The sequence below is a fragment of the Jaculus jaculus genome, chromosome 6, assembly GCF_020740685.1.
Source record: "Jaculus jaculus isolate mJacJac1 chromosome 6, mJacJac1.mat.Y.cur, whole genome shotgun sequence".
Taxonomy (NCBI): Eukaryota; Metazoa; Chordata; class Mammalia; order Rodentia; family Dipodidae; genus Jaculus; species Jaculus jaculus.
Genome location: NC_059107.1, coordinates 156,379,188 through 156,405,470, shown reverse-complemented (window position 1 = coordinate 156,405,470; position 26,283 = coordinate 156,379,188). Strand labels below are relative to the sequence as shown.

Sequence of the window (26,283 nt, the reverse complement as noted above, 5' to 3'; positions counted from 1 at the left end):
GAGACCTAGGTGGACAGCACACACACAGTAGGCATGCCGGTCAGCCGCTGAGTCCTGAGCTAAGGCGTCCAGCCTTTCCTGATGGGCTGCAGGCTGACCCCACTTCAGCCCGAGACATGAACTTTTTCTTCTGATCACCAAACAGATCCGCTCTCTGCTTTCTAAGGCTGTCTATCATACAGACATCCCTGGTTGAAAAGACAGTGCTGGATGAGGGGCGGGGTGCCATGGACAGGTGTATTAGGTTGGGGTGACATGTTCATATCACAGCTTAAAAGACACGCCATAAACAAAAGAAGAGTTTAAATCAGATTCAAGTTCTGCCCCCTGGACTCATTTACAGCTTTCACTGAACAATGAATGGAAAGGTGGCACTTTTTGATGCCCAGGACATGATGGCTCTCTGTCGCTCTTGACAATGGCTTCCTCATGTCCTTCCCTGGATCTCTGTTACCTGCATCTCTGTTTTCACAGATGCATTAGATGCAGCTGCAGAACTGATGCCTCACACGGTCCCAAGGCTTCAGCTGGGGCACTGTCTGCCTTTTATCCAGGGAGCAGCTCTCCGTTGGTGAACACTTCCCCTGAGCGGAGCTTCCTCCCTGGGTTAGGTTTTCAGGTCACTGCTTCAGCGAGTACTAATTCCAGTCCAGAGCACACCTAGCTCTGGGGGTTCACTGTAAAGCTTCGCTGGGCTCCTGTTACAACACAGACCTGGATGGAAATGAGAGGTGGGGTGAGCGAGCGGATGTGATCCCCGTGGGCGTGGAGCACGTTACTAGTGGACCACTGAACAGGTTACCAGAAGCCACACAGGGACCCTCAAGGCCCTGCCTGACCTGAGGCTAGTGCCTCAGGAAGGTTCTGGTCCCTTCCTGCACACACTATGTGGAGACCACTCAAATCTACAGGGGCAGTTGGGGTAGCCTGCAGACTTGGCATGGACCTTCCCTTCAGGTCAAGGCTTGGACTTACCAGGCGGAATTCCCTGGCCACAGGCTACAGCAGAAACCTGCACAGCCTCCCAGCCCCAGAATCCGCACTTGCCAGGGAAGGCCTGTGGAAAGGTAGGCTGTGGCTGGACTGGAAAGGGTGGTAGGATTTTTAAAATTTTTTTAAATTACTGTTGATTTTCAACAGAATATATAGAGAAACTTTTGACAGGATAACACACACACACACACACACACACACACACACACACACACACACACAGAGAGAGGGGGGGGGGGAGGGAGGGAGAGAGCCCACCTGTGTCTCCTCTAGACCGTAGAGGATTTACAGGAGGATTTCTGCTATCCCCTAAGATCACAGGGGCAGAAGGGAAGCGATTCCACTTCTTTAGGCGGTTTGAGGTAGCAGATGACACACAGGTGGTCCTAGCATAAACAAGTTAGGTCAAATCCCTTCCCCACCCTCATCTCTCTTTTCCCTCCCCAGCTCCATCACCAGTAGTCTGGCCCAGTCCGAGGTGCCAGGGCTCAAATGCCACTGGACCTCAGTTTCCCCCTTTGGATTGTAACCGTGTTCACGCTGATGCTTACTCGCACGGTCAACGCAGAACCCCTAGCAGAGGGTAAATTCTCCGCAAAGCAGCTGTTGGCATCCGGGGACTGGGAAGGGAGGTTGGGGAGGTCGCCCGGGAACCCCGCCACGCAGTGACCATCGGAGCAGCAACTCTCCGGGCGCACTAAACTCTCGGCGAGATAAAGTCCTGGGCGTGGCCTGAGCTCCCTGCCGCATCCCCGCATCCAGCGCGGGCACCGGGGCGCCCGGCACAGAACGGGTGCGGGGCTGGGCGAGGGCCGGCCGGGGCGGGGGGAGGAGGGAGCGAGTGGGGCGGGGCCGCCGCGCCCGCCGCCTTCTCCTCCTCCCGCCGCCGGGGCTCAGAGCGGCGGCAGCAGCGGCCGCGGCGACAGCTCGGGTTCCGGCTCCAGCTCCGCGCACCGGGCGCACCCCGCGCCCCGACCCCGCCGCCGCGCCTTCCGGGGGGCCTCGGGCACCCCTTCGCCCGCCTCACGCTGAAGTTCCTGGCCGTGCTGCTGGCCGCGGGCATGCTGGCGTTCCTCGGTGCCGTCATCTGCATCATCGCCAGCGTGCCCCTGGCGGCCAGCCCGGCGCGGGCGCTGCCCGGCGGCGGTACCGACAACGTCTCGACCGCCTCGGGAGCCTCGGGCGCCGCCGCCGCATCCCCGGGCCCGCAGCGCAGCCTGAGCGCTCTGCACGGGGCGGGCGGTTCGGCCGGGCCCTCCGCGGCACCCGGGGTACCGGCGGCCAGCGCGTACCCGCTGCCTCCCGGGCCGCTCTTCAGCCGCTTCCTGTGCACGCCGCTGGCCGCCGCCTGCCCGTCGGGGGCCGAAGCCGGGGACGCGGCGGGCGAGCGCGCCGAGCTGCTGCTGCTGCAGAGCACCGCCGAGCAGCTGCGCCAGACGGCGCTGCAGCAGGAGGCGCGCATCCGCGCCGACCAGGACACCATCCGCGAGCTCACCGGCAAGCTGGGCCGCTGCGAGAGCGGCCTGCCTCGGGGCCTCCAGGACGCCGGGCCCCGGCGCGACACCATGGCCGACGGCGCCTGGGACTCGCCGACGCTCATCCTGGAGCTGGAGGACGCGGTGCGAGCCCTCCGGGACCGCATCGACCGCATCGAGGTGAGCGCCGTCGGGGCCGCCGCGGGGGGTGGGATGGGAGGGGCCACCGAGAGAGGACGCCCCCCCCCACACACACTGCCCCCTACCCCACCCCCGATCCCGAACGCACGCGGGCCGGTACCGGGCGGGGAACTGAGGCACCCGGGGAGGCTCGTGCCCCACCCCTTCCTCGCCGCCGCAGCCCCGGGTGCCCGGGCTGTGTGTGAATGAGCAGCTCGTAGTGGAAATTGACTGGAATGCAGGCGCGTATGGAAATGCGTGGCACGTACCGGGCTCTCCTTAAATGTCCATCGCGTTTCCTTCTTCCGGAACCCACCGAAGCCCCTGCCCCACACTCGCTCTCGGTGGTCCGGAGGCAGGGCGCGTTGACTGAGGGATTCGGGGCTCCTAGGGGGGGGGGCGGTTGTTGGATATAGAGTGCCCCATTAAGATAAACCTGGGTACCCTTCTCACCATCGCTCCCACCCTCCACCGGGACCCGACCGCGGGCGCTCAGATGCCACGCCCAGCCTCACGTACCTGCAGCCCGGAGCGCTTGGGTTAGCCACGGGTACCGAGTGGGACTCTACTCTCGGTCCCGCTTCCTCCGGGCTCGCCTTTCCCAGGCTATCCCCTGGAGCGAGGCCAGGAAGAGCCCGGCTCTTGCTTCTGTGTGATACTGAGCCACTCATTTCACTTTCGGAGTCCTGTGGCCACCTTCCTGCCTGAAACAACAAAATTGGGATCCCGGGAAATTACAGGTTAGACAATCAGACTGGGTGGGACCGTTAGGAGACAGACCCTGGCCATGGACTTGGTTTCAGATCACAAGGAAGTGGATGGGTTAGATCTGTGGAAGGAGCTGGAAAGATGGGCGAAAAGTGCCATGCCCCCTGAAATCTCCCTTCGACTTTGTCCAGGCAAGGCCATGAGAGAGCCCAAAGGAAATAAATGCAGGGAGGGCCCCCATAGCTCCTTGAATTTCAATCCGCGGGCATGCAGCCCAGGAGAGGCCCGTGTGGAAGGTTGCAGGCCCCGTGGCAGCGGCCCTTCACACACAGGATGTCAGAGCTGCATGCACCCCCACACACACCCACCGTGGCAGTTCACCCTTCCAGCCCAGAGCCGGGTCCCCTAGAGCTCAGAGCCAGGAAATGAGCACGGGAAAGCGCAGAGTCTGCAGGAAAGCAGAGCCTCAGTTTCCTGCACAGTGGGCATCGTAACAGCGCACGTCCCACAAGGCACCCGAGGGTTGGATGGAGGGAGTCGGCTGTGTCCAGGGCCCAGGACAGAGTCATCCGTGCTCCATCCATGTCAGTGGTCACTATTTTTATCCTTGGTGCTATGACGTTTCTAATTTTAAACATGCAACTAAATATACAAGGGGAAACAAATTCTCCCTTTAGGAAATGGGTTTTATTAATGTAAAAATAGTTTAGTTTTCAACCTGCCTTAGCCCTGCCCCCGCTCCAGATGGCACAGGTGGCTCTTTCCATGTCTGGGGTTGGCAGAGCTTTGCTGGTCCTGGCCTTGTTCCCCAGTGCACATGGCTCTTGGCCCGATGGGTTTTCCCTCGGGTGGGCCTGAGAGCCTAGGGGATCCTGACAGCTGGGAGCAGGGTGACTTCCCAGAGTGGGGGAGCCCTGGAGCCCAAAACTCACCTTCTCAAAGTGTTTTCTGAGCATAGTGGTCTTGGAAAAAGAAAAGCAGGGAGCTGCCTAGCCACCAGGTTGGGCTTCTGAGGCTGGCAGCTGCCAGAGCCGGGATCCTATACACCTGTGGAAGGGGCTGGGGTCTCATTGCAGCTCTCAGCTGGAGCCCACTTAGGCCACTTCCGGTTTCCTCCCTTCTCTTCAGGTCTGTTATTGGCAAAAGCTCCCACATGTTCAGGGTCTACCACCTCTGCCACCATTGCCACCTTGTTCGTGTTTCCATACATAACAAACCGCAGGGGGCTTTCCTGTCCTTGTCTTGCCGACCCTCTCAGATATCTGACTGGCCCTCTCCTTCCCTGCCACGGATTTTCCCTTCCTGGACTTCTAGACTCCCTTGCCGCCTGCTGGACCAAGGCATCTTTATTTGGAGGTTCCACCTCCCCCAAGGCGTTTTTTGTTTGTTTGTTTTGTTTTGTTTTGCTTTTGGTTTTTGAGGTAGGGTCTCACTCTAGTCCAGGCTGACCTGGAATAATTCACTATGGAGTCTCAGGGTGGCCTTGAACTCATGATGATCCTCCTACCTCTGCCTCCCAAGTGCTGGGATTAAAAGTGTGTGCACCACACCCGGCTTCCTCCAGGTTTTTTTCTTTCTTTCTGTCTTTCTTTTTTTTGGGGTTTTTTTTTTTTTCTTTTTTTGGTTTTTCAAGGTAGGGTCTCACTGTAGCCCAGACTGGACCTGGACTTTACTGTGTAGTCTCAGGCTGGCCTTGAACTCACAAGGATCCCCCACCTCTGGCCCCTCCCGAGGGCTGGGATTTTTTTTTAATTTAAGTTAAATTTTTAAATTTAAGTTAAAGGTGTGCACCACGGCACCAGGCTCCTCCGGGTTTTTGTCTTTCCTGACTCTCTACTCTGGTCCCCTGGGCGAGCCTAGCTGCACCCAGTGGCTTTCACCACCCACTCCCTGTGGCGGCCTCAGACCCATCTTTGTGCATATTCCTTGCTGTCTTCGTGCTCTCACTCCTCCAGACACACTCCAGAAGCCCACCCAAGGCTCCCCGAGGGGGCCACACTCCTCAGACAACACTCTGGCTGCTGTCTTGAATCTTGCCTGACACCCCAGCCTCATCTCTTGGGTTTCTCCTGCTTCTGTGTGGATCTCCAACGACAGTCTGTCCCTGCTGACCATGTAAGAGCCTGCTCTGCTGCCCCTTCTCCCAGATGCCTTCCTGTCACACTGTCCCTCCCTGCCCCGGCTCCTACAATCCTCACGATTGCTGCCCATGACCACCCACACATCTCTGAGTCACCCCACCCCTTCCAGCCAGACATAACTCCAAAAGATGGCGGAGGTCGTCAGGCTGGCCTCTTCCCCCTGGTGCCCACCTCAGGTGGGAGTCATGCTTGAGGGCTTCAGAGAAATTGTCAGTCTTTGTTTTGTTTTTATTTATTTTCATTGCTCACTGATAAAAGTCGCAATGTTTTTGGGGAAAACATTACACTTAATCCCACTATTTTGTCCCCTTTGCAGTCCCCTCTGCGTCCTGATTCATCATCAGGCATTGTTTGAGAGTATGTTGGAATTGCCATTTTAATGACTTCTTGTATCCTGGCTCTGTGGTCCATCAGCTGCCCGGTGACTGGGGATGGACACAGGTCCTTTCTGATTATTTTCTTCTAGATGCTCACAGCAGGATCAATTTCATGCAGTTATTTGTTTTCTTCTTGAGTTTGTTGAATGATGCCTTGAGCTGAATACTCAAGAGTGCTGTTACTGGGTCAGGATATATTGACTTCTTCTGGCTGCGGCCAAGAACCACTTTCCAAGGGAGCTGGGCCACTTAGTGGCATCAGGCCATGGCGTGTGTTCTAGAGTTCCATTTTTATGCTAATTTATGTATGCAGTGAAATTTTCTTTCCTTTTCTTTTCTTTCTTTCTTTCTTTCTTTCTTTCTTTTTCTTTCTTTTCTTTTTTTTTTTTTTTTTGGATGTAGAGTCTCACTCTAGCCCAGGCTGACCTGGAATTCACTATGTAGTCTCAAGGTGACCTTGAACTCATAATGATCTTCCTACATCTGCCTCCCGAGTGCTGGAATCAAAGGTGTGCGCCACCACACCCAGCTAGACAAAATTTCTTTGATATGAACTGTCCTTAACCCAACCTGGAAAGCTGATCATCCCTCCCCCGCCCCAAACCTGGAGTGGAGCCGTGATAAAGAATATCCTAGTGTTGATCCCAGTGGTTGCTGGATTCAGGAGGTCACTGTTTCTGCTATCATGGCAATGGTAGCATATATTACCATTTACCATGCACCAGGCGCTGTGATATCTCACTTAAACCTGCTTAGTCTCCACCAGGAGGTACTACGCTAGACCCCTTTTACGTGGAGATAAGGTTCAGAGTGGTTAAGAAAATGACCCCAGATCGCCCAGCAGTGGAGTCTGGGTTTGACTTATCAGTGTCTGGCTCCAGGACTCTTGTTCCTGACTTGTTTTCAGGGTCATCCCCTACCTTTAAGATAGTGAGAAAGGGCTGGAGAGATGGCTTAGCAGTTAAGGCACTTGTCAGCCAAGCCAGAGGACCCAGGTTCAATTCCCCAGTCCTCACATAAGCCAGATACACAGGTGGCTCATGCGTCTGGAGTTCAATTCTTCAGGTCCCACATAAGCCAGATGCACAAGGTGGTACATGCATCTGGAGTTTGTTTGTAGTAGCTAGAAGTCCTGGCACATCCATTCTCTCACATTCTCTCTTTCTTTCTCTCTCTCTCTCCCTCGACTGTAATAAATAAATAAAAATAAAATCTTGAAAAAAAAATAAGGAAACTTGTCTTCAAAAACAAAAAAGATAGTGAGAGAACCAGGCATAGTGGTGCACGCCTTTACTCCCAGCATTAGGAAGGCAGAGGTAGGAGGATCGCTGTGAGTTCAAGGCCAGCCTGAAATCATATAGCAAATTCCAGGTTGGGCTAGAGTGAGACCCTACCTTAAATAAAAAGAAAAGAGGGCTGGAGAGATGGCTTAGCAGTTAAGTGCTTGCCTGTGAAGCCTGAGGACCCTGGTTCGAGGCTTGATTCCCCAGGACCCACGTTAGCCAGATGCACAAGGGGGCGCACGCGTCTGGAGTTCGTTTGCAGTGGCTGGAGGTCCTGGCGCGCCCATTCTCTCTGTCTCCCTCTTTCTCTCTTTGTCTGTCGCTCTCAAATAAATAAATAAAAATAATTAAAAAGAAAAGAAAAAAAGACCAGGAAGTGTTCATTGCTGGCCACTGCCTCAGACACTGGGGTCTTTGAGCCCCCAGAGCGACAGTGGTGTGAGCCAGGTCTCAGATGCTTGTTCTGATGGTGCCCAGGGGCTGCCGTGGACCTTTGCTGCCACGCTGATGGCAGTAAGCCCTTGGTGGGTATACTGTTACACACCAGCTTTCCAAATCTCCGGCCTGTGAAATAGGCTGTGTGCATTTCTGTCTCACACAGGGGAACCTGGAGGCTCAGTACAGAGAGACAGCACCAGACAAACCCTGTCCCTTGTCCCTCAGTGCTCCCCTCTATCAAACCCTGTGGCAAGGAGCTCAGTGAGTAGAGCACCGGTCTACCATGTACAAGGCCCTGGGTTCCATCCCAGCACTGAGTAAAACTGGGCATGGTAGTGGACGCCTGAAAGCTCAGGGTTGGGAGACAGAGGCATCGAATTCCAGGTCAACCTGGGCTACAAAAGACCTTGTCTCAAAAATGAGACAAAAGCAAATACCCTGTAGCTGGCCAGGTGTTTCCTAGACAACAGCCTCGGAAGCTGGAAGGCTGGGAGCATCACACTCACGCCTTGCTTGTGACACTCTCTGACCAGGCCTCAATTAAAAAAAAAAAAAAAAGGCTGGAGAGATGGCTTAGCAGTTAAGCACTTGCCTGTGAAGCCTAAAGACCCCAGTTCAAGGCTCGATTCCCCAGGACCCACATTAGCCAGATGCACAAGGGGGCACACACATCTGGAGTTCGTTTGCATTGGCTGGAAGCCCTGGCACGCCCATTTCTCTCTGTCTCTCTTTCTCTCTCTCTCTCTCCCTCTTTGTCTGTCACTCTCAAATAAATAATAAAAACAAAAAAATTTTTTAAAAAACACCACTTTTGTGCTCACTTTGGCAGCACATATACTAAAATTGGAACGATACAGAGAAGATTAGCATGGCCCCTGCGCAAGGATGACACGCAAATTCGTGAAGCGTTCCATATTTTTTCAATCCTTCAAAAAATAAAAAATGTTTAAAAAAAACACCACTTTTATTTATTTTTATTGGAGAGAGAGAGAGAGGCAGCTAGAAAGAATGGGCACACCAGGGCCTCCAGCCACTGCAAATGAACTCCAGATGCACGTGCCACCTTGTCCATCTGGCTTATGTGGGTCCTAGGGATGCAAACCTGGGTTCTTATTCTTCGCAGGCAAGCAAGTTAACCACTATGCCATCTCTCCAGCCCTATTTTTTTTTTAATCTGTAATGTGATTCGGCCGGATGGATAAGACCACACTGCTCCCACTCGTGACAAGCCTTCCTTGTAACAAGAGCCTGGATTTTAAAACTTGGCTGTGCCACCCCTGTGCTGCGTGACCTCAGAGTCCCCATATGTCATCCTGTGTCTTTGTGTGTGTGGCAGAGCTTTATTGGATAAAAAAGAAAGAAGCACCAGGTCAGCATATCCTGTGTCCTTTTAGTCTTCCTCTCTCTATGAGGGAAGATCTTTCCCAGCTGTACCCAGCGGGCAGGAGCCACTTGGCGGAGGTGCGCCCTTTCTTGAGCAATGTTTTATTTCTTGAAGCCTGCCTCATGTCCTCGGCTCACTTCCCAGGAGACCTGTGTGGCTTCACTCAGGAGAGTGCACCCAGAGCAAGAATCCGACATGGCTCGCTCCCCAGGGCTCCCTGTGACCCCCAAAGTCAGTGCTTTCTGGAGGTCGCCCCTGTTCTGTCCTTGGTTGCCGATTGTCAGTTTTGAACTTTGGGCAGCTGTCCTTCTTTGCCACTGTGCCATGGGGTCAGGTGGCTGCGCCAGTGGCTTGTCATCTGTCACTGCACAGACACACATCCGTCTGCTAACCCGTTCTCCTGTGGACAGACTTTTCATGTCCTGTCTGATCTCGGGAGCGAGGCCGCTGTGCACAGCCCTGTGATATCTTTGAGAGCTGTCAGCCCTCATTTCTGCTGGCTCTGTCCCCAGCAGTGGGATGCCTGGGTGGCAGGAGGGGCATATATTTAGCATCAGTAGGTATTGTCACCCATTTTCCCAAAGTGGCTGTAAGAGTTTCCACACCCACCTGCACGCAGACCTCGCCCACCCAGACCTGGCCATTTGCAAGCAGTTCCCTGTGCTGGTGGGTGGCAAGGACTCAGGGTTAAACTTTGCATTGTTCTGCCCATGCATGATGCCAAGCACAGTTTTCTTAACCTACTGCCCCTTGGGAAGTCCTTGCCTGTAGGAGGTGGAACAAGAGAAAAGGTCAGACTGCTCCCCAAGGGAACCCCAGGACAGTCTTGGTTTCATCATCCCCGTGGAACTCTGCGGGGACACAGATTGAATTGCTCCCCATAACCCTCCTTTTCCAGGTGGAAATGGAAGCTCAGAGAACCTGAGGACTTGCCTAAGGCCACGCAGCATGGCAGGGGCTGAGCCAGGACTGCCACCAGGATTTCTGAGTGAAGTGGGCTGAGAGAGTCGTGTCTTTGTCAGGGATTTTTCCCAGCTGAGGACACCAAGTGACACTCTCAAAGCCATCAGAAACATGCCCCGGATGGCTCAGGAGGCCATCTTTTCTTTTTTCTTTTTCTTTTCTTTTTTCTTTTTCTTTTTTGAGACAGGTTCTCATATGTTCCAGGCTGGCCTTGAACTCTGTGTAGCTGAGGACAACCTTGAGCTCCTGATCTTCCTGCCTCCCCCTTCCAAATGCTGGGATTACAGGTGTGCGCCACCATGGTTATGTAGCACGAGGGATAAAGTCCAGGCAAGCCCCTCTACCTACTGTGCTACAGCCCCAGCCTGTCAGATGGCATCTTTAAAAAAAATTTATTTTTGTTTATTTTTATTTATTTATTTGAGAGCAACAGACAGAGAGAGAAAGAGGCAGAGAGAGAGAGAGAGAGAGAGAGAGAGAGAGAGAGAGAGAAGGGGCGCGCCAGGGCCTCCAGCCACTGCAACTCCAGACGTGTGTGTCCCCTTGTGCATCTGGCTAACGAGGGTCCTGGGGAATCGAGCCTTGAACCGGGGTCCCTAGGCTTCACAGGCAAGTGCTTAACCGCTAAGCCATCTCTCCAGCCCATCAGATGACATCTTTTGAGCCAGCAGTCCAGCCGCAGCACGCACACTCCTGCCTTTCAGGAATACTAAAGATAATAGAGGTAGTAAAGGCCACTTACCGGCTCCTGCTGATACATCAGACTTACATCTGTACTTTGCTATCATTACTTACGCCCCAAACATAGATGTATTCTGCCCCACGTTTCACAGGTGAGGGCTCTGAGGGTCTGAGTGGCTAAGCACCTCATCCCAGGCCACAGACCCAGGGAGAAATATGCTGAGAGTTGATGTCTGTAACTGGGACACGTTGGTGACTGAGTGAGTGAGGGCTGTGGCCCTCCAGCGAAGCCTTTGCGCCCTCTTCTCTCCCTGCAGAGCATCTTAGCTCCGGCACCAGGAAGCTGCCATCTGGAGGGGAAGCAGGCACCCAATAAAGATGGGGTGGGGTGGGAAGAGTGTTCCTGGCAGAAGGAACAGCATGTGTTGAGGCCTCTGGGTAAGATGGGGCGTCGGGACAGCGGGGGACTAGCAGTGAAAGGGGCCTGTAGACTGCAGTGGTTAAGGGTGGTCTTATAGCAAGGGCTGAGGGACAGGAACTTTGTTGCCTGGGAAGGGCTTGAAGGATTTTAAGCAGAACGGCGTGGCTGGGCTGGAGGCTGAGGTGAGCCCCGGGCTGCTGTGCGGAGAAGCTGGATTCGAGTCTAGGACACAGCAGCCTGCCCCGGGGCAAGCAGAGAGACTGGGGAAGGCTGCAGAAGATGCAGGCTTCGATGTGACCGTTAGCTGGGCTTTCGGATTTTTTTTTTCTTCTGTCTTTGAGTTATTGTGAAGTATTTCAGACAAGCAAACAAGCGAAAAGGTATGTGGATGCTGGCCCCCAGCGAGGGCCCAGGACCAGATGCTCCCAACCAGTGGAGGCCCAGGCAGAACCTCCTGGTGGGGGCGCTTGATCCTGAACCCTTGGCATCAGCCCGGTCTTCCTTCTACCACCGCTTTCCTCCCTTACCTTCTCACCTGAGAGTGCTCACGGCCTTAGCACGTCACATAAACAGTAGCTGACAGGCCTGTTTCCTGCCGTTCTCTCAATACGGTGTTTTGACACAAAGTGCTGGGGCCGCAGATGGAGAGGTGCACCCCTTCAAGACACATTGAGCGATGGGCAGTGGTTGCAACAGGGGTGGACAGTACTCTACAGTGCCCTGGAGCCCTCCCCTGTGGATTTTCCTGAAGGCTTTGCCCCCCCCCCACAACACACTCCCAGTGGAGAAACTGAGGCATGGCTGCCTTCCATAACAAGTCAGTCCACTGGTGGAGCCAGAAAGTAGCTGGCAGGACTCCCAGGGCACGGGAGCTGGTTGAGTGGCACGGGCTTGTGGCTCATACCGTCGTCCCTGGTCTGGGCTGGAGAGGCTCCGTCCTGCCCCTTGTTCCTCTCGGGAAGGGAGCAGCATGCTCTCGGGTGGGCACCCAGTGGTTGAGTCTCCCCCACGCACTTTCCATCTCAGCCACCCTGTTCTTCCAGGACCACCCCCCCCAGGGAGTCCCATCCGTGAGGCGGTCCCACACCCCAGTGTCACACAGACCCCAGACCTTCCTGACCTTCTCGTGGCCACTGGACCCATCCCTGCCATCCTTCCAGACAGACAGAGCAAGTAGCACCTATCAACGCGACAGATCAGGGCTGGACCGAGGTGTCAGGCAGGCAGGCAGCCTGTCCTCTCGGAGCCTGTGCCCTGGTAGCCCCTCTGCTGCCTCAGGCGGTGAGAACAGCCGGGAAGTGTTTGTCAGGGGGAAGGGGGTTTCAGGGCTCCAGCTCCTGCTGTCAGCATTCCCAGTGTCCCCCACCCTCTCCCATCAGCTCACTGGCTGCTGACCCAAACCTAGAACCCTGGACTCTGGCTCCAGGCCCACCTCCTTACAATAAACTCCACCTCAGACTCCCAGTGGGACCAGCTGAGGATCCAGCCTGCACTTTCCTGCTCCACTGGGTGCTGGGTGCGGGGGAGAGGCAGCATATCATCATCCCTCCCTCCCCCGCTCTCCCCCACCATCTCGGGCCGGGGCCTACTTGGCACTGGGCCCGGAGCCCACACCACACAGCAGATGGGAAGCAGGTGGGGGCGTCATGTTCCTCTGATTCAGATGCTGGTGAGGAGCGGGCTGCCGTGAGCCCCCCCACCCCTGGTCCTTCTGCCACTGTGGAGGAGCTCTGACAGAGGACAGCTTGTGTGCCTGCCCCGGCCACCCATGCGTCCCCGTGAAGGAAACAGTGAAACCCTGCGATGTACACAGTCCTGCCGTCCTGGTCGTTCCAGCAGGAAAAGAAAGGAAGCAAGGAGTGGGGGACAGTGGCTCTGGGGTGTCAGAGAACTCAGAAGGGTTTCTGCCTCAGTTTCCCCAGCTGTGAAAGGGCGATCCTAAGAGCCTCAACGTTAGCAAGGAGGCTGTGGGGATTCATAAGGAACTACTTACTGTAAGTGCTGAGGAAGAGCCTGGCGCACCATCTCCCTCTGTGTATGACCCTTGTGCCAAGGTCATGGGATTAGGGAGGAGGGAAGACGGTCCCTGAGGGCCAGGGAGATCCCACTGCTGCCTTTTCGGAGGAGGACACTCTGTCAGCTAGCTGTCACAGTCTACAGTTTCCTGGATGTCCAACCAGCTCAGCTGCTGGGAGGACGGATGAGACTGACCCTGACCTCGCTTGGCATTCATGGTCATGGGGTGGCATGGGGACAGTCACTTCCCTGCAGAATTGGTCGCTTCATGGTCCTCCAGGCCTCCATTCTGTCCCCCGATCCTTCTTTCCTGGATGAGAGGCCGGCCTGAGCCCCCGGTGAATGGAGGCTCAGTGGTGAGTCTGCTGAGCCACAGTGCTTTAGGCTTTGGGAAGGAAGGGACACCCTTGCATCGTGTAGAACAGGACTTGGAGGTGGTCTGAATGGACACGGAGCCACTCTGCTGCTCATCTGCTCACCGCCTATCCCCACATCCCTCCCCAGCTTCTACCATAGCCTGGGACCTGGCGTCATGTGGCAGGGAACACGCTGCAGCCTCGTACATGGGGTGCGCGAGATAGGGGTGGTTGGGGATCCTCCTGCCACTGCCCAGCCGCTTCCACACCACTGACCCATTTCTCATGTGAAATGAGGAAATCCATCCTTAGCCCCTCCCCATGGCCACCAGGCAGATAAAGTGGAGGTGAATCTGAGCTGATCCCAGACTCCCCAGTACTTGGGGACAACCTTATGACTCCCAAGGGAGCCACTCAGGGGACTGGAACCGACAGGGAGCTGGGAGAGGTTCCCATCAGCTGTGAGAGGCGCATGTGGTTAAAAGGAGAGTGGATGGGAGAGCCAATGGAGCCCTTGATGCTTCCAGAGATCCTTGTGAATCTGCCCAGCTCCTCTATCCATGAGATGGGGCAGACCCATGAGTATGCGGTGGGGGGGGGGGGACGGCATGGCATATGTCCTACTGGCTTCTTTCTGCCTGGGCCTGAAAGCCCTGTCTTGGCCAGGTTCAGGCCACCCCCCACTCCCCTCTGGGTGCTGCAAGACCCCAGCTTATGTATAGAACCGTGGTACCAGGTGGTCACCCCACTGTCCTGCCCCCAGAGAGCAGTGAGAGAACTAAGTGCCAGCCCTGCACCGCTGTGACCTGAGGCCTTGTACCCATGCCCTGAGGTACCTTGACACATAGGGACATACTTGTCCTTTTCTCACAGGGCTAGCAAACATGCTCAGGAAGATTAAGACACATGCTCGATGACACCCAGAAGATGACCAGCAAGGCCAGGGCTGGGCCACTGAGACCTGCCCAGAGGGTCTGTCCCCTCTTCCCAAGTGACACAGCTGTTCCCTGAGTCTCAAGGCGCTCAAAGAATGTTAAATTCTTGTTTTGCCTTCCCCTGTGTCTTCAGCCCTGGGGACAGTGCCTAGCACACAGTAGGTGCTCATGGAGCATAGTAGGTACTTACATCATATAGTAGGTGATCATTCATATTTCCCAGTAAATGAATTGGGAGGATTCTCTAAGCTCCTGTCGTGGGGTATAGGCAGGAGGAGCCCAAGAGTCACTGCAGAGTGCCCTGAGGACCATGGATATGTCCAGGCCATTGAGGGAACTGTGGAGGAGGAGGAAGCCAGAGCATGGTGAATATCGAGTTTGGCTCCTTGGGATTCATTGACTGAGTTCTCACCTGCTGAGGTCCCTGCATCAGTCACTAGAGTCTCCCCTACAGTCTGAACTTGTGGTCTCACCTGCCCACTGGGATCTTTTGTGTGCACAAGTGCTGTGTGTGTGTGTGTGTGTGTGTGTGTGTGTGTGTGTGTGTGTGTGTGTGTTCATGTGTGTGTGTACAGTGCATACAAAGGTGCCCCCATGCCTGTGGAGGCCAGAGGACAGCCCTGGGAGGCTTCCTCAGAAACCCCATCCACATCTTTTGGAGACAGGGTCTCTCATTGGCTTGGAGCTCGCCAATTGGGATCCACCATGTCTCTCCATTCCTAGTTCCGGAAAGGTGCCCATTGCCATTCCCAGCATGTTTGCATGGATTCCGGGGATCAAACTGAGGTCCTTGTGGGTCAAAGCAAGTGCTTCACCGGCTGAGCTGTGTCCCCAGTCCCTGTTAGGATCTTCGGACAAGGAGGGACTCTGAAGAGTTCCTCATTCTGAACTGGGTGAGGTGTCACATCCTGCACTGGAACCCCCATCCTACCTCAGTTGTTGCAATGAACAGGTTCTATTAGTTGGCATTGGCCACTTAATCCTGCCCAGAAACCTTCCAAGATGGTGCAGCTGTCTCAGGAAATGAGAGGTTCGTTCCTAGGTTCAGAAAAGTTTAGGGATTTTTTTCCCATGTTACACAGCAGTTTGGTTCTCAAGCTGAATTTGATCCCTTGGCTCTCTGACTCCAGAGGCTGGGATCTCAAGCTGTGTGCTATCCTGGACAGGCCACGACACCCCATCGCTGTCCCATCCCAGAAGCCTGGCAGTAGCAATTGTAGGGAACAAACACGTCCTGGAAGGCCACAAATACATTTTAGCTGGCCCGAGTCTGTGCTTCGCACACAGTGGCGAGCAGAGCTGGCCTCATCCTCAACTATGCCCCAGCTCATGAAAGGGGCCTTGGAGGGTCGCAGAAGCTCCCAGCACTTCCTGAGTGCCACTACCCCATCCTTCCCCACTGAAAGGCAGCGCTTGGTGGCTCCTAGCTCCCTCACGTGCCCGGCTATCCCTCGCTGTACTGAAGCACTGCTTGGGTGTGATGTTGCCTGCCATTGTTTCAGCATCCCAGCCTTGCATGCAAGAAGCTGGCTCGTCTAAAGTCACCCAGTAGGGACACATGCTGTCTTGACCCCATTGTGTGACCTTACTTGGCCCTCTTTCTCTCCTGGAGTAGCAGGAGCTTCCAGGCCGCGTGAACCTCTCAGCGGCGCCGGCACCAGCCGTACCCACCACCCTGCACTCCAAGATGGACGAGCTGGAGGGCCAGCTGCTGGCCAAAGTGCTGGCCCTGGAGAAGGAGCGCGCAGCCCTCAGTCGTGGGAGCCACCAGCAGCGGCAGGAGGTGGAGAAGGAGCTCAACGCCCTGCACGGCCGAGTGGCTGAGCTGGAACATGGTGGGTCCCGGGACAAGACAGAATAGCCAGACCCTGGTCCCTGGTGACATCCTCCAGAGGCTTGGGACACAGGAGGGGGAGACTGGCCAGAGGCTTTACTATGGCTGGGGGAGTTGCCATTTCTGGCACTGCTGTGGCCCAGAAGCCAGCTAAGTACTGACATGGCAGCCGAGAGTTAATCTTAACTAACTACACAGGGATTTCAACAGGTGAGGAATGTGAGGCCAAAAGAGGTCAAGTGACTCAAGATCACGCAGTCAGGGCTAGAGGGATGGCTCAGCGGTTAAGGTGTTTGCCCTGCAAAGGGAAAGGACCCAGGTTCGATCCCCTAGGACCTACGTTAGCCAGATGCACAAGGGGGTGCATGTGTCTGGGGTTTGTTTGCAGTGGCTGGAGGCCCTAGTGCACCCATTCTCTCTCTCTCTTTTTTCTCTCTCCCCACCTCTTTCTCTGTCAAATAAATAAATAAATAATAAAATATTTAAAAAAAAAAAAAGATTACACAGTCAGCAGGTGAAGGATCTAGACCTCTAGCCAGGTCCTGACTCCGTGGTAATGCTTCTGGCCACCCACAGTTAGCACTTTCAGGGAATCCATCAGTCTTCTGACTGCGAGGCAGGGGAGATGGGAACCTAACAGACATTGTGCAGGTGTGTCAGGTGTCCGGTTCCACACCCGTCACTGACTTTTTCAGTGACCTTGGAAGGTCACTTCCTTTCCCCACACCTCACTTATCATTGTGTAAGAAGTGGGGGCTTAGGCCTTATGAGCTCCAGTGGGTCTCTTGCCTGTGAGACCCTGTGAGGACAAGTTGGAGAGACAGGGAAAGCTGGGATTGGCTCAGATGCAGGCCAGGATTTCAGTTCACACGAGAGAAACCCAGGCAGCTTCCTGGAGGAGGAAGCCTCAATATAGCTGTCAAAAGCAGATAGAAAAGCTTTGTTGGAGCTGGAGAGGTGGCTTAGTGGTTAAGGCATTTTCCTGCAAAGCCAAAGGACCCAGGTTCAACTCCCCAGGACCCACATAAGCCAGATGCACAAGGGGCACATGTATCTGGAGTTCATTTGCAGTGGCTGGAGGCCCTGATGTGCCCATTTTCTATCTGCCTCTTTCTCTCCTCTCTCTCACTCTCTTCCCCCATCAAAAATATAAATATATATATATATATATTTTTTAAAATAAAAGGAAAGAGAAGAGAAGAAAAGCCTTGTTGGAGCAGAGGGGCCATAGCTAAGCTCTGCTTCGGGGGAATGGTGGGACCGGGGGCCTCTGGGGCAGCACAGCGACAGCAGAGATGGACTCCATCCCCACTCCGTGTAGCCCCTTGGGGATGCTCCAGGATGAGGGGAGGTGCCCTATCAGTGGACTGAGGGCCAGGGGAGAGAGGTTACCCACAGACCATCTGTGGGCCCTACACAGCCTACCCCTTTCTTGGGGCTCCACCCCCTTTCCACAAACTGAGCTGGTCACCAAGTCCTTCATCTCTTATCATGGGATGTCACCTTAGCCCAAGCCTTGCCAGAATGGAAACTCTGGTTCACCTAGCCAGCTGGGGAGGGGACAGGTATGTGCCAGTGCCCAGGACTCATGCTTCAGACATGTATGTTGGGTGGGGACTCCTCGGCCCATCCCCTGCACAGAGTCCTCTGTGCAAAGCTCTGAGTTGGATGACACCCCAGAGACCAGAGTCTCTGATTCTGTTCAAATCCTGGTCCTGCCAGGCCTGGTGGCGCATGCCTTTTAATCCTAGCAGAGATAGGTGGAGTGCTGTGAGTTCGAGGCCACCCTGAAACTACGTAGTCAATTCCAGGTCAGCCTGGGCTAGAGAGTGAGATCCTACCTTGAAAAACCAAAATAAGTAAATAAACACATCCCAGCCCTGTCACTGACTAGCTGTATGGCTTTGAGAAGATACCTTAACCTCTCTGTGTCAAGGAATCCTCAACTATAAAATGCGGATGACAGCAGTGCCTGCCTGAGGAGAACGGTGGTATGTATGAGAAGCACTTAGAACCCAGCCTGTCACGCAGAAGGCACCATGGAATGCAAAGAACCCAGATAAACATAATTACAGCTGCCACTTGCCGAGCACTTACTATGGGCTACTCAACCCTCACGCACCATCGAATGGGGAGAATACCACTGGCCCATGTTACTGAAGAAATGAGACCCAGGGAGGCTCATATAACCAGGAGGTGGTGACAGCAGGATTTAAACTCAGGACATCTGAGATCTAGAGCCCAGAGGCAGAGTAGATGAGTGAGCAATATCACAGGACCCCCCCCCAGGAGTCCAGGGGCCGCCAGCCCTCATCCAGAGTGCCCACTGACCCCCATCATGTCCCTCCCGCAGGGTCCTCGGCCTACAGTCCCCCTGATGCCTTCAAAATCAGCATTCCAATCCGCAACAACTACATGTACGCCCGCGTGCGCAAGGCGCTGCCCGAACTCTACGCCTTCACCGCCTGCGTGTGGCTGCGCTCCAGGTCCGGAGGCACCGGCCAGGGCACCCCCTTCTCCTACTCTGTGCCAGGGCAAGCCAATGAGATTGTGCTGCTGGAGGCAGGGTCTGAACCCATGGAGCTGTTGATCAATGACAAGGTGGGTGGGGCAGAGGGATGGGAAGTGGGTGGGATCTGCTTCCCACAGCCCCTGCACACCCTCAGTGCTGAGCTCCCACTCGGCATATTCGGTCCTCATTATCTGCCTAGTGTGTGTCAGGCTGGGTTCTGGGAATACAAAGGTGGTCCAGGTGCGGGGCCAGCTGGGAGAGGGGTGTGTGCCCAGTGAGAGGATGAGACAGTTGTCCCTGGGAGGCTTAGAGTGTGACTCCTGGGTGACCTGGCAGTAGACTAGGCTGTGAGGGCTGTCTGCCTTCTCCTGGACAAAGACAGAATAAGGTAGGTGTCAGGGCCTCCCTAGGGAGGACGCCCCAAGAGCCAGCCCCTGTGCCCTGCCTCCTATGGGAAGAAGACCCCTGCTCAGGGTGGGCTGTGTTTCGAGGGATCATTTGGGTGCTAGAAATACATTGTGCCCCCTGGGTGACCTCATCATTTAACTGTCCGTGCCTCAATTTCCTCATCTGTTAAGCAGGAGTCTTAACAGTCCCACCTCTTAGGGTTGTAGGGAGAAACAGACGGTGTGAGTAGGTGAGGGTTTGAACCAAGAAAGCCTGACGGGACACAGACTGCATCAGCATGAGCTGTTGTCGGTCACACAGGGAACTGTGTGAAGAAACAGCAGCCACCCCCTGCTGCCTTGGCCTTTCCACCAGCACTAGGTCCCATTTCACAGATGGAGAAGTGAGGCTCAGAGAGGGGAGGGGAGCTGTTTGCCACATAGCTGGTCAAAGGGGAAAGGTTGGGTTTGGGGTCTTGGGCTCCCCGGTATACTGCTTTGCTGCTGGGTTATCTACCCACCCCGTGGCCCTCTGAGTTTCTGTGCAGGCTTCCAGTAGTGCCTGGTAGGGAATGGTGACTGAACAGGGAAGAAAACATCCTTCACCCCGTTTCTCCCCTCAAATCTGTGCCCCTTGCCTGCTACCCTGCTTTAGCCTTGTAGGCAAGGTGCCCTTCTGAGATCCTCCTCCCCACAGAATGCAGACACCATGTATCACACCCACCTGAGGCCAGCCCACAGCCACACCGAGCTGGGAGTGGCCCTGCAGGAGGGTCTGCACCCAGAGGGAGAGAGGAGGAAGAGGAAAGGGCGCCTCAGGGGCCTTGCATTGTCTTGAGCTCCTATAAGCTTCAAGTCCATGGGCAGGGGACGGGGAGCTGTTCCCCTCACCATCACTGGTGTCGCCAGCCTCTTGGAGGGCAGCACTAGAATTTCAGCACCCTGGACAGCAGCAAGCCTCATTCCTGCCTGGACCTCAGAGTCCGTGCTCTGTTCAGCGAGCCCTTGGTTTGCAGTTACCAGGGTGAATTTCACGGCCTTCCAGAGGGCTTTTGTCCCGATTCCCCCTTCCTCTGGAATTCTCCTAAAGCCTTATGCTATTTTGTCAGTTACTTTTTTATGAGAGAGAGAGAGAGAACAAAAGAGAGAATTGGTGCACCAGGGCCTCGAGCCACTGCAGTTGAACCCCAGACACATGTGCCACCCTGTGCACATGCCAGTCACGTTGCATCTGCAGTCAAGAAGCAGAAAGAGGAATCCTGGTGCTCGGTTGGCTCCTCCTTTTTTCCTTAGCATATATTAATTTTACATAGCAATAGGATTTTTTTTTTTTTTTTTACTTTTTTGAGGCAAGCCAACAGACTGGCCTTTTGTGTGTGAGAGAGAGAGAATGAGCACTCCAGGGCCTCCAGCCACTGCAGTCAAACCCCTTGTGTGCATGAGCAACCTTGTGTGCTTGCATCACTTTGTGCGTCTGGCTTACATGGGACCTGGAGAGTCGAACATGAATCCTTAGGCTTCGCAGGCAAGCGCCTTAACTGCTAAGATATCTCTCCAGCCCAATAATAGGATTTTGATCATGTTCATCCCCACTACCCTCTCTTATCCCCTTCTTGCCCCTTCCACTGAGCCCTTTCTTCTTCCCAGATAGTCTCCCTTTTTTTTTTTCCTTCCTTTTTTTGCATGAGCCAAGGAGTGTAATTAAGGTTACCTACAGGAGCATGGGCATGGTCATTACAGCAACTTACCAGTGAGTATACCACTGAAGAAACCCCTCCCCCTATGGATGGAGCCTCATGAGCTCCTCTCACATCATCCATGCTTCTCACCCAGCCCCCCGCCCCCAAAGTAAGGTCTCACTCTAGCCCAGGCTGAACTGGAATTCACTATGTAGTCTCAGGGTGGCCTCGAACTCACTGCGGTCCTCCTACCTCTGCCTTTCAAGTGCTGGGATTAAAGGTGTGCACCACCATCCCCAGCTGCTTTTCCCCTTTTTATTCAATTTTATTCAATTTTGGAGCCCAGCACATGGGATGATGTCACATATATTCAGGGTGATTCTTCCCTCTTCCATTAAATTTTTCTGGAAACATCTTCACAGACACACCCAGAGATGTGTCTTCTAGGTGAATCCAAATCCAGTCAAACTGAAACATCCCACGCTGTCCCTGAAGGGCACAGCTCAGACCCATCTCTGATAGCTGGAGCAGGGCCTGCATTGTGCCAGGCCCCAGAGAATGCTGCCCAGAGTCCTGAGCTCGGAGCACTGGTGAGAGGAAGGAACCCTTGGAGAGCTCCAAAGCCACAGATAGCAAGGTGTCTTCTCCTCACAGGCAATGCCAGTCCATCCGCAGAGACTGACCGAGTACCGTGAGGAGAGTCCCAGGCTGAGTCTCGGCTCGTGATTGATTAGCCATGTCTGCCATGGGTGGAGAAAGAGTCAGTGGTTGGGTATTAGCAGTCCCTTGTCTGACCTCTTTACAGATGAGGAAACCAAGGCCATGGGAGAAAAGTAAAGCCTCCTCTAGCTCACACAGAGGGCTGGTGGCTGAGCCAGAGTTAGATACTGGCTCTCAGCCTCTGAAGTTCATTTCTCCCTGCTCGTACTTCTTGGGCCCCTCTGTGTGCTGGCACCATGCAAGGTATGCCAGGGAAATAGGTCTGTGACCACTGCTCCCACCCCATTTGACCCTGAAGTCTTGAAAACCAAAGTGGATGTTCCCTGTGATCTGCGAGAAAATGCTTAGTTGGGTCACAAGGGAAGAGGATAAAGAGGGGACAAGGCCAGGCCTTGGGTTCCATCCCAGGAGGAAAGATGTGGGACTCCCCATCCCACTGCTCCAGCCTTGGGCCTCGAGGCACCTCGGACCTGGCATTGGGCCTCTCTGCCTAGGTGGCCCAGCTGCCCCTGAGCCTGAAGGACAGCAACTGGCACCATATCTGCATCGCCTGGACCACAAGGGATGGCCTATGGTCTGCCTACCAGGATGGAGTGCTCCAGGGCTCCGGTGAGAACCTGGCAGCCTGGCACCCCATCAAGCCTCACGGCATCCTTATCCTAGGCCAGGAGCAGGTAAGGCTCATATCAGAGCTGAACTGGAGACCCGAGTGGTTTCCCGCAAACCTGGGACCCCCAAGAACGAGCCAGGGGCCCCTGGGGAGAGGAAACGTGAGCACAGTTGTGTGCATCCAGCCTGATGCCGCCATTCTGCAGATGTGCAGCTATGAGCCAGTGGAGGGGCTGCAACCTGGGGGCGGGGCTCAAACCATGAGGTGGGGCTAGAACCTTGAGCTGGGGCTAGATCTTAGGATGAGGCAAGAACCTTGGAACAGTGCTAGTACTTTGAGGTAAGACTAAACCTTGAGGGTAGGGCTAGAACCTTGGGCAAGGCTAGACAGGCTTTGGCAGGGACAGGGCCTGGCTAGGGTAGGGTGTTCCCGTCCTTTCTGCTTCCTCATTCCATGTCTTTCCCTCTGCTGCTCTCTTGGCCCAGGACACCCTCGGGGGCCGATTTGATGCCACCCAAGCTTTTGTCGGTGATATTGCTCAGTTTAACCTGTGGGATCATGCCCTGACACCTGCCCAGGTCCTGGGCATTGCCAATTGTACCGGACCGCTGCTGGGCAATGTCCTCCCCTGGGAAGATAAGCTGGTGGAGGCCTTCGGTGGTGCCACAAAGGCTTCTTTCGATGTCTGCAAGGGGAAGGCCAAGGCATGAGGGGCCACCTGATCCAGGGCCTCTCTCTCGCCTGCCACTTTGATAACCTCAAGGGGGACACTTGACCTGTCTACACACTGGCCTTCCCTCCTCCCCCACTCCTGGGTCTGTCTCCCACTTCCCCTCACCTGCACCCACGCCTCCAGAATGTTCTGCCCTTCGATGGGTGTTCCCTAAGCCACCTGAATGGGGACCAGCATCTCAAGTCAACCGGTCGAGCCTGAGGGAGTTCTAAGCTCTGCCCACCTCCTGCATTGCACTGGAATGGTCTCTCACCCCACCCACCCTGTTCCCCTAGTCACATCTGATGCCACCAATCCCAACAGCATTCCTGGGGCTTGTGTATGGAGGTAGCCTTTGCCCTCATCCTCCATCCCCCACATTGCAGGCCCCACCCTTCTCCTTCAGCTGCAGACAGAAGCTCAGACTGCCCCTCCCCCATTCTCCCACTAGTTGCCCACAACAGCAGGATCAAGATGGAACCACCTCCCCTCCTCCCCGTTCTTCTTCCCCTCACCTCTTTCTTTGTGTCAGTGGTTTGTTGAGTCTATGGCCTGCAGCCTCCCCGTCAGTTTCTAGGACATTCCTTTCTCAGTTCCCACCTGGAGGACTGGGGACCAATCAATACCCCAGAGTTGCTAAAGGGCTGTAGTTATCCCCTCTACCCACTCTCTGTCTGGGCTCAAGACACGACCTGGGACAGTGTAGCCTGAGTCAGGAGCAGCTAACGCAGAGACATGTGGACCCAGGACAACTGGCCACTGGTAGAGCCGTGTTACCAACCCCTGGAGCGTGGCTCTGGGGAGGAAGGAAGAAGCCGAGCGGGAAGGCAGAGTCCGTGGTTCCTGGCCGACCCTGCAGCTACCCCGCTGAGTGGCCTTCTGTAAGTGGCTGCCCTCTCTGGCTGGGGGCTCCTCCTCTGGAGCCAAGTCCTAGTTTGCAGGGTTGCTTCTGAGAGTACTGCAGATGGGAAGTGAGGTGAGCTGCAATACTGATGGGTGGGGCGGGCAAAGCCTGGAGGCCTGGAACCAGATAGCAGGTGGCATCAGGCAAGGGAGGGGTTGGGGTCAGCAGCTGGTGCCAAGTGTCAGAGTCGAGGGCAAAGGGCGAGGCAGACCAGACTCTCAGATGATAAGAGGCATCAGCTCCCGTTCTGCCTCAGCTCGGCACCCTTGCCTATCTGAGAGCATCTCAAACAGCCAGTGGCTTCCTGGTCTCGGCCCTTACAGGATCCCCCAAGAGAGCAGAAAAAGCTAAGCAAAGTTATCGGGTCTAACTTGTTGCTTGTGAGAGATGGGGAGGAGCGGAGAGAAGGCAGAGTAACACACGTGGGCTCTCCCAGCACAGAGAGGCAGAGCCAGGGGTACAGCCCAGAGCTCTGACTCCCTCACCAGGCCACTTCCTTGCATGCCATCCTGTCTGCTCTTGGGCAGGGGTCACTTGCAAGAGTACAGTACCTTCCAATAGGACACCTTTAAGTAACACCCAAACACCTTGGCGCACCCCCAGGAGTGAAGGAAGGCACCCAACAGATGGAAAAGTTGAGGACACTGGTGTCCCTTCCCTGGCCAGTCCCTTTTCAAGCATCTGCGCGGTGGTAGCTAATTGACTCAAATGGGCACTGGTGCCTCTTGGCCCCCCCTGCCTCTGCTCCCCACAGCCACTCGGCCTGAAATGACACAGGAGCCACGGGCTCTGGGGCCAGCGCTAGGGAAGTGTGTCCAAGGCTTGTGGCCTCCAGCCTCCAGATCCCTGTTTCCATTTTGAGAGCCAATAGATGGTCTGGCGCCTCTGTCCCAGTCCCCTAAAGAGAGTCACAGAGACATCTGCCCAACCTGCTGAGATCCAGGTTGCTCAGTAACAGCCAATGACATCAGCCCAGTGCTGGGTCAAGTGTCTGTTATGAGGATGCGGTGATGTTGGTTGCTGGGTGACAGCTGTATTCAGAGCTTGGACTAGGGAATGCTGAGCCTCATCAGGTCCTTGCTCATTTGAGAAGAAATAGCTTTAGTGGAGGCCTTGGGAGGACAGGGTCTTAGGAGGGAGGTGACAAAATCTGCCCAGCCACCTGAGCCCCCCCGCCCCAGACACATCATCCCAAATCCTTTATGCTATCACCATGGTGAGGAGATGTCTGATGTCTGAGCCTCGGTCTCATGCCACGTCACCTGGGTCAGCCCTCCCCTCCCCTCCCCTGCCATGGAACATATTCGAAACACTGGGGTGTGGTTCTGAGTGTGGCTCACTGGAGAAGGGCCCAGCTGTCCACTTCAAAAGTCCCCTCACCTCATTTATTGTTCTATGAACACTCACCGAGTGCCGGGAAGCTGGCTTCGAGCACGTCCAGGAAGCAGCTTGGGAGGAACATAATGCTGGGTGGTGGCCTTGAGATACCCTGTCTCTGACAAGGATGGAGTCATGTTCTTTAGTCCCCTTCAGCCATTAGCTGCATGAAGCACTTTGTGGGCGCACCTCGTTTATCTGCATAGTATAGTTCTGAGTCAGGACTGTCATTAGCCCAGGACGTAAGAGAGAAAAGGGGCTCAGAGAAGTGAGGCAACCCACCGCTACCCTAGCCAGCCAGGGACAAAGTGCAGTTTCCATCCACAGGCCACCCTCACCCTAAGGGAAAAGACCCCTGACTCTGTCATTGGATTGAGCCATGCCGGGCCTGTCCCAAGGGCTGTGCCAGCCCCAGAGCGAAAGAGGAACAGAGGCACAGGATGGGGGCTGCAGGAGGGTCTCCCACCTGAGCCCCAGCATCTACCTTCTCTAGTTTCCAGGAGAGCTGAGGAGAATCCAGGAGCCCCCACCCCCACCCCCAAACAGGCTAGGTGAGAATAACTCTTCCTCCGGCCCCTGCTCTGGGCAAGCCCTATGCTAGGTGCTTCACAGCTGTCGTCTGCCAGATTCCCTGCCTTTGTGGCATGTGGAGACCCCTCCCGTGTCCCAATGGAACCCCCTCCCACCATGGTCATGCACAAGCGGGGACAGACCTGGGCCCTGGCTTTGCAGCTGAGGAAGCTGCAGCCCAGCCAGACAGGTCAAGTGACCCTTGAGGTCCCTCCCTCCCGCAACATGTCCTTCCTACATGACCCAGCACCCTTGGCTGGAGAAGGGGCCCCTCCTGGAGATGAGACTGCTCAACTCACCCCTTGACTCCAGCTGCCTGTCACCCCAGACCTCACCTCCCACTCCGGCCCCTGTCCCTTCTGGGGATGAGGAAGGGGTCTTTTATGGCCCGAGCTGAGCAGTCAGCGAGCATGTGAAGTTGTCAGACACTGTGAAATTAGTGCTCCCTTACTGACCACCCCTCCTTTTCCTTTCCTCCCCCCACCCCAACTTTTGTACATAAAGTGACATTCGCTGCAATGTGTGTGTATGTGTGAGCGTGCGTGGCCTGTGTCATGGGTTTTGTTATCTTTTTTTTTTTTTTCTTTTTGTACATTTGAATGTTCAGAATAAACACGTGGTTTACTCA

At 55.1% G+C, this 26,283-nt stretch overlaps 1 protein-coding gene and 1 non-coding gene across 2 annotated transcripts; both read left to right on the top strand.

The window, feature by feature from the left end:
- Positions 1-1,982: 1,982 nt before the first annotated feature.
- Nptxr (neuronal pentraxin receptor) lies at positions 1,983-26,283 on the top strand (the record flags this gene model as incomplete). The annotated part of the gene is made up of 5 exons (XM_012948731.2): positions 1,983-2,648; positions 15,967-16,186; positions 18,539-18,786; positions 21,977-22,156; positions 22,578-26,283. Coding segments are annotated over 5 exons (1,539 nt in total), but the record flags the coding sequence as incomplete, so codon positions are not given.
- On the top strand, positions 8,409-8,515 carry LOC123461783. Its single transcript, XR_006637848.1, has one exon. It is a non-coding gene; the product is annotated as a U6 spliceosomal RNA (small nuclear RNA).